The 8,600-nt window shown below is 43.7% G+C and overlaps 1 protein-coding gene across 1 annotated transcript; it reads left to right on the top strand.

Annotated features, from left to right (window-relative positions):
• Positions 1-4,925: 4,925 nt before the first annotated feature.
• Positions 4,926-7,342, top strand: foxj1a (forkhead box J1a; the record flags this gene model as incomplete). Its single annotated transcript, XM_083676379.1, has 2 exons — positions 4,926-5,525; positions 6,479-7,342. 2 exons carry the CDS (start codon positions 4,926-4,928, stop codon positions 7,340-7,342), a joined length of 1,464 nt encoding a protein of 487 aa, XP_083532505.1.
• Between the last annotated feature and the right edge of the window lie 1,258 nt (positions 7,343-8,600).

Raw genomic sequence — 8,600 nt, 5'->3', positions numbered from 1 at the left:
AAGCTTAACTGGAATACTTTACTCAGTGTTAACACAGTAACATAACATAACAGTCTTACAGTAGGCACAGAAAAAAGTATGATTCATACAATGCATGCATTTAACATGAAAGCTGCATCATCTCTGAACAGGTTGCGGGGTGTTAAGCTATCTTGCTGCAAGGCTGAATTATTCAGCTTTGGTGCAGGTGAAAGCCTGTGGCAGAGAAGGCTATATATTATGTATTGAATCCGGGTGTTACCTGCATGTTGTTTGATGGTGGCTATTATTAGATTGGAGACTATTGTACAAAGCATATTTCACAGTTCTGGATGGCTCAGGGGGCCTAACGTAGACAGAAGCTTCAGAATTGGGTTTTGATGCTTGGAATGTTCCAGAATAACCTCTCCATGCATGGCAGTTTAGTTGCAGCTGTAGATGAATAATTCAACCAAATGTTTGTGTTTGTGTTTTTTTTTGTTTTTTTTATTAGTCAGAGGCATCTGTTTAGTGTAGTGTTGTAGTTCACCATAATTGTGTAAACACTGTACTTGCAACTTGGATATCTTAATTCTGTTGCTATTTATTGGTCAAGTAAGTATTTGCCTCAGCAAATAAACCATTGCACTAGAAAACCATGGGACTTTAATATCCTTGATATACATATCTGTTGTACTGATAAGAATAAGGCAACTGTTGACACTACACTATGAGAAAGTGAAATCTACTTTGTTTAAATGTCACTGAAAAAATGTCACACAATGTTTCCATCAAACCCACAAGGTTACACAGAGGTGAACTCTCTTTTCTCTCTTGGGGATAAACAAACAAAAATCACAATACAATATTAGTATGTGTTCCTATGTCTAAAACATTTAGGCACATGAAATGTTGACATGACTGTTGGCTGAGGGTCAGATCCAAAGGTCAGACTGAGTGAGTTTGAACAGAAACATTTAGACTAAGGCAATTCCCAAACAAGGACCAGAATGATTATTTGTTTTGTGTGTGTGTGGTGTCTGTGTGTGTGGTAAGTGTGTGTGTGTGTGTGTGTGTGTGTGTGTGTGTGTGTGTGTGTGTGTGTGTGCGTGTGCATGTACAATGGTGTGTGTTCGTGTAGAGGGTGGGTATTCTGTATATTCTGTATTATTCCCCTAATAAGAATGACTACACTGCAGGTCAACATATCCTGACTGACACAGCAATATACCCTGACTGACATGTTTTTGTCTGAGGCAGTTCACCAGCCCTCAGAGACACAGACCCCCCTGGGGACCCTGCTCCTCCGAAACACAGCGTATAGGGGGTGGAGCCATGAGTTCTTCAGTCAATAATTAACAGGATCTTGACAGAGTGGACTTTGTTTTCAGAGATACTGAGACTGTCTTGCTTGTTTTTGTCCCCATGTGTTGACCTCCATCCTGCCCCCCTTCCTCCCAGACTGTGACTCACGTCACGAGTCAGTCACCATCCTCCTTTTGTGTCTCTGTCAGAGCTGTGAATGCTAGCTGAGTGTGTACTATGACATAGCCACGGTTTCCAGTAAAAAGACCCTTCAATATAGCTCTGGGCCCCATTGGAAAGACTGAATGAGCTCTGTCTATAACAGGAAGGGGCTTTGAATGTTTTGGGGGGGGGTGTTAGGATCCATGGTGATGCTGTGGTAGAGTGGTAGTCTTACGGTTAGGGATGTGACTGTGACTGGAATGGCCTAGATGAAATTAGGTGGACCTCGTGCTTTTTGTTGACTTTTTTTCATCTTTATCATTGGTTTTAGTACACTGGAGAACGTAATGTGCTCTTAACAAGTACATAAGTCAATGTTTTTGAGATTTAAACATAATAGATCAAACTATTTCAAAGATATTGATATGGTAGTATGATATAGAAAAAAGAAAAGATGTTGAGGCAACATGTGTTTTCTCCTTTTTTAAAAAGCACTTCAAATTTGCCATGAGACTCCCCTCCTCTCCCCTCGTCAGCACTGTCATTTTGTAGGCTTGAGCGCCCTCTGCTGTCAATTGCACATCATTGCCACAAACTGTAATATTTCTGCTTGAGCAAAGTTTGAGGATCGAGAGGAATCTCTTATTTGGTGTCTTGTAGATAATTTTTCATTATCATGTTTTGAGTAGTGGAAATGTCAGATCCACATGCCATGAATTCTAAAGCCAGTATGAATTTTTTTTTATTTAAAAAAAGGTCCTTTTCAAGGCTTTTTGAGTACTTTAATCATTATTTATAACAATCAGGTTTAATATCCCAATGATTCACATTCCTCTCTTTTAAGTTCATATATAAACAAAAAATGAAAGAGCTTGTCCTGAGGTTTGCTTGGCATTGTCCCATTTTGTCCAGCTGTGTATGTCAGACAAGTCCATTGGTGCCTGATCTTGGTCTGATCTTCCCCATTCTGTCATCCCTCCTCTCCCTGTGAGAGTTACTGTGCTTGGCTGCTCTTTGTCTGACCTCTGACCTGTCTTAAAGGTGGACAGAGTGACGGGGGCCAGTCCAGAGTCTGACATGAACAATCCAGTCTGGTCAGAACACCAGCCTTACAGTGCCAGACAATGAGCTGTGTCTTGAGGTGAATTTCGCGGGTGAGTGACAACAAGGGCCGAGTTGCACTAAGGGGAAAGTACTCAGGGAACTGGCCCTGTTCCTGTCCTCTATTTCTCTCTCTCTCTCTTTGTAAGTAGGTTCGCTGATTGGTCTGGTTTTTTTTTAATTTATTTTTTTAGTCCTGTCAAACTTAGAGTGGAAGCTTTCTCGAACACACAAGATATTATGGTAAATTTCTTTACAATATAATTATTTGTCTATGTTTGTTGACATGTTTACCATATGCAGCAGGGAATATATTATGACAATGGAAGACTACACATTGCTCTTAGCTTAGTTTAATCTGCAACACAACAGGGTCTTAAACTTGGATGCACCCGTTGGACATCCAGGAGGGTGTCTGTGAAGGAATGTACTTTTGTTAATAAGACAGAAAGGGGAAAAAAGACAGAAAAAGAGAAACAAAAAGGTTTGGCCCCTTGGACGCTCTATTAGTGTGGCTGAGTGGTTTCCTGAGGCACTTGACAAAAGCAACTGTAAAGCAATAAAAAGTCCTTCCTCATCTCTTGAGTTCTGTCCCTACTCCAGAGCTGGGTGTAGAACACCATGTGTGCCTTTTCTGACAACTGCCACTCAGAATGGGTCAAACAGTCTAGAATGTCTTATCTTCAATGCCAATGCCACTCACAGTTTACTCTCTGCTCCTAGCTGCCATGCTTTACTATATTTGAGAAGGAAAAAAAGCAAAAGACTATTACTACAAAGTAACCGAGGATATCTGTTTTTAATGACATATATTGCTTTCTTATGCTAAAGCACCATATCCAAAGTAGTTTTTGTTCATGAAATAACATGGAAAGCATGTTCCAGGTGTAGGCCTCAGTATTGAAAAAAAGCTACAATATTATTGTAGAAATATAAATGCTAAACTCTCTACGATGGTTTAGTTTCAGACGATATGCAGGTGCCCAAAAATAAATTCTGCAAATCCTAATGTTTACTCAACTCATCTGCTTGGATAATCGTGCTGAAAAAAAAAAAAAAAGTTAATATCTACCATTCCTTCCAGCTCCCCTTTTGAGCCCTATCATGAATCGACTTGCGTGACGAACAAACCTGAGTGACCGTGATTAAAAATGAAGCACTATAGCAACCACCAAGCCAATAGAAGAACGGGAAGCTGTTTACAAGGGGGTGTACCGTTTCTATGGTTGCCGGACAAACCTCCTGCACCAGGTATTAAACTTCCCCCCGAGAGATCCTTCAGCCGCTGCCACCGTCCCCAAGACCTACTTTTGAGACCTTGAATTGAAGAAGCGCGCACCAGAGCGCCAAAGACATATAATCTTCAGGAATTTTTTCATCTATTTTGATCGGGTGCAAAGTAAGGCTAAACCCACAAGGCTGAATTGCGATTAAAAATTGAACAGCAATTAATTTGGAATTTAAAGTCTTTTCTCAGCATTACAACAGATAAAGGTGAGTTTGCAATTATTCTGGCAACATTTTTATTGAAACAAGTGAAATTTCTAATCTAATTGTCAATTAGCCTAGATTGTAGTGAATGATTATTGCTACCTTGTGATAAAAAGATCGAGCCTGAATTTGCTAATTTGGATAGTATCAGATTGATTATGATAATGCGTATAATAGCCCAGGATAAATTAATTAATCGTATCAATTGTTAACTGATTTGGCACATTTAAAGGGAATGTCAACAGAGCGGATTATATTGCTATGCAATTTGATAAAAAAAACAATTTTTTATCATGAATTGTATTAAACAGAAATGCGTTGAATTACTATAATTTGTGCAGTTATAAGTCCCATTGCATGAGGGAGATGGCTTATATGCGCACTGCGCTCTAGTCATTTGGAGCGACAAGTGCGGCCGTCAGTTTTTCAGCAAAGTTCTATGACCTCTCAGCTCCCCAATGAGAGGAAATAAACATGCACCGTTTGCTCACATATAATCTAATTTGCTATTTAAGTGACTTTATGTGACGCATTCTGTGCCTACACTTGTTTGAAATGAATAGTTTTAACCTACACAGATACATTTTACACTGCTCATTATATTCAAGCTCATTTGATCTGTAGAGACGTGTATGCCTACAGACATTCTGGTGATAATTAGTTTCCTTATGTTTTCTGAATGGCAATTGTCATCCCAACATAGAGAAACTAGGGCAATTTCAATTTACACCATGACAAGCCTCAAAGGGCTCTGTTTTCAAATAGGGATATCATTGTCCTTTTCAGCTTTGTTAATGCTGGGTGTATATTTCCCCCTTGTCAGGCTGTTGTAGGCGAGGTGAAGGGGGGATAGAGAGAAAGAGACAGAGAGACACAGAGAGATAGAGAGAGAGAGGTGTCGGAGGACCATGCTGTCTCTGAGCTGTGCAGACCCCTGGCCTGAGGGCTCGGTGGGGCTGGAGGAGGAGGTGGTGACTGCCGCTGCCCAGGCAGAGGAGCTGGACCTGGACGACAGCTCAGCTTCAGTGGGCTGCAACAGCAGCACTGAAACCTCTATCAACCTGGACGACAGCCTGACCAGCCTGCAGTGGCTCCAGGAGTTCTCCATCGTCAATGCCAATGGGCCGGGGCCCCAACAGGCTCCACTCTCCACCCACCACCAGCCTCACCTTTTTGTGCATCAGCAGCTGGGGTCTGAGGCTCCTGCTTCCCCCCTGGCTGGTGACCCTGCGTCCATGGGGATGCCCCTCACCCCGGGCAAGCCCACAGCAGCAGCCTACTGCAGGATGCAGTCTCTGTCAGCCCTCCCTGGGCTGGTGGCCCATGGCCACTGCCCTGATGAAGTGGACTACAAGACAAACCCACATATCAAGCCTCCATACTCCTATGCCACTCTCATCTGTATGGCCATGCAGGCCAGCAAGAAGGCCAAGATCACACTGTCCTGTATCTACAAATGGATCACTGACAATTTCTGCTACTTCCGCCATGCTGACCCCACTTGGCAGGTATGTGTAAGACTTAAATATGATCAGCCACACACACACACACACACACACACACACACACACACACACACACACACACACACACACACACACACACACACACACACACACACACACACACACACACACACAGAAACCCATGTATGTTGGTGAAAAGAACAGAAAACACACAAAATACAATGTTTCAGCCAGATTGGGAGAGAGAGATCCCTCCTAATCATCTGCCACAGAGGGCTCCATGTGTTTTGGAGAAGGGCCAAGCTGCAGCTGGGCACAGGGTTTTTCTTTAACAGGAACCAGTAAGAAGACTGTTTTTGAGAAAGTCGATGTATTGAGAGCTCTAGGCCGGCTGCCACACTCTGAAGAAGCATTAGCAGCTAGGCTTTATGGGTAATTAAGTGCACTCGTGGTATGGAGATTTCCAATCCCTTTTTTCATTCCCTTTCAAAAATAGCTACCAGGTTTTCTGCTTGAGCAAAGAGAGGCAATGGGGGAGTATGGGAAGGAGGGGGGAGCCTTGCATCAAAAGTGCTTATTCCTCCTTAAAAGGGAAGGAATTTCTCAGGAAAAGTTTAATTTGCTGGATAAATGATTGATTAGCCCGTTAGCCGTAGCTACACCCCAGCTTCTGAGGCGTCTCAGACATTTCCTGGGCAATTTGTTATTGTAAGCCAGTGCATGGGGCAGATAATATTTAACAAAGGTCAGTGGGTCACCCCTCCATTTAGACGTCAGATCGGGTGGGGGGACGGTGAACAGAGGAGCAGTGTTTTCCCCTGTTATGGCTGAATGCAAGGGTACACACAATGCATTAACGTGATGTATGGCTTCAGGCATAGATCTGCACTTCCTGCTCTACGGCAGCCAAAATTGCAATCAATGCTCCTGGTTGATGAAGCAGAACCAAATGTGTACAGTCATATCAATGCTCTCCCCCCAATACTCTATTTCAGAACTCCATCCGGCACAACCTGTCACTGAACAAGTGTTTCATCAAGGTCCCCCGGCAGAAGGACGAACCAGGAAAGGGGGGCTTCTGGAAGATCGATCCCCAGTACGCAGAACGCCTCCTCAATGGTGCTTACAAGAAGAGGCGAATGCCCCCTGTGCAGATCAACCCAGCCCTGCAGAGCAGGCTCAAGGCAAACCCACAGCCCCTGCCCAGAGGCCTCTGTAACCCCACAGGGGACCAAAGTGGCCTGTACATCAACACCGAGTCCCAGCAGCTCCTCATGGAGTTTGAAGAGGCCACCGGGGCTGACCAGAATTGGGACCCCCGTCTGGCCGAGGGCACCATGCTGGGGGCCTGGCCGGTGGTGAGGGGGGGAGGTGGGCATAAGAGGAAACACCCACTGGGCCACAGGACTGCCATGGCCAAAGCCCCCCGGCGCTCCAGCTCCCCCCTACTGTCTGTTGACGAGCAGAGGGAGCTGGGCTCCCTGAAGGGCAGCTTTGACTGGGATGCCCTGCTGGACTCTGCGCTGAGTGGGGAGCTGAGTCTGGACGGAGGGGGTCCGCTGAGCCCCATCCCCCAGGAGGAAGACCTGACCGTGCGGGGCACCCACATCTGCCCCCTGGAGGCCCCCGCTGGAGTGTCAGACAGCCACGTCCTGGCTGAGACCCAGAGGAGCAGCGGAGCAGACTTTGATGAGGAGACCTTCCTGGCCACAGCGTTCCTGCAGAGCCCCTGGCCGGAGGAAGAGGAGCAGGGACGTAGCGACTTCCTCTGCAGTTCCACCGTCAACCTGGACCAGTTGTTTGACCTGGGAGACTCCCTCGGTGGCGACCTCAGCAGTAAGATTGAGTCTCTCCTGTAGAAAGATGCCCTCAATGCGCCCCCCTCCCCCCTCCCCCCCCCCCCCCAAAAAAAAGAAATCCTCTGACCATACTGTGATGATATTCGATTGCTGTTGAAAACGAGAGGCTCTATATGAACTAAATGGACCCGATTTTCACACAAGAACAAACCTTCATCATCAATATTGTCCAGATGCTGTTTTTAAGACATTTTAGATGATGTTTAAGACTGGTCCAATGATGGCTCACCTCATGAATAACTTCCCAAATGCCTACTGAGCAAAGATGCCACAATGAGCTGCAACATTCCAAATGATAACTGGATGAAGAGTATATCAAACCTATTGTTGGGACCATGACATTGGATCATAGACATTGTCGATAAGACTTAACTTAATGAGAACAAACAAAATATTCCTTTTCGAAAACGGAAAAAAACACCAAGAAGTCCATGTTTACATTCTGAAAGTACATGTGATCTTATCTGATTGATATAGCAGGCTAGACTCTGATAGAATGGATTGCAGGTTGATCTGAACAGGGGAATTGTCAGTCATTTGCGAACTACTACTTACATAAAAGAGGTAGAGGACACAAGGTCTGAATAATTATTATTATTTTATTTTTTTCAAAATCGGAATCACCATTTTAGAAGTGATCATTTACAGTACAGTATATGCATTAGAAGAAATCTTAGTGATACATAACATAGGATGTATGTGCTCTTTGAAAGTTAGAGATTCAAGGCCAATAGCTAATGATGAGATGTGTGATGCAACGTTTTAGCTGCTTAACAATAGGAGGTTTAGCATGCTGAATATTTCATATAGAGTCATTAAGAGCTAAAACATTTAGATGAATGCACCTCACAGGGAATTCTAATCCTGTTTGGTGTGAAGGAGGTAATGGAATGCATAACCTCTGACTTCAGGAATTTCTATTCTACAGTATACCTACTGTTGTAATGGGTTCCTAGGAGAGCATGTCCCAATAAATTGTAGATGCATTTTGATAATGAAATGGTGTCTATTTAATGGCTATATGCAGTGTCTGTAGCTGAAGGTTGTGAATGGAGCACTATGATGATCACTGAAGAGATATTTGCCAAATTATTTCAGTTTTGAAGAGGATATATTCAAGTTTTATGTGTGGGGTTTTCTGTACTGACTACTTTTTGAATGCATGAATTCAAATGATGAACATTTCACTAAACAGTGATAGAGAGAATAAGATAATGCGGCTGTAAAACAAAGTAGGCCTTGTTTTTAGTTATCTTAG

The sequence above is a fragment of the Argentina silus genome, assembly GCF_951799395.1.
Source record: "Argentina silus genome assembly, chromosome: 9".
Classification (NCBI taxonomy): domain Eukaryota; kingdom Metazoa; phylum Chordata; class Actinopteri; order Argentiniformes; family Argentinidae; genus Argentina; species Argentina silus.
This window is presented reverse-complemented; position numbering and strand designations above follow the sequence as displayed.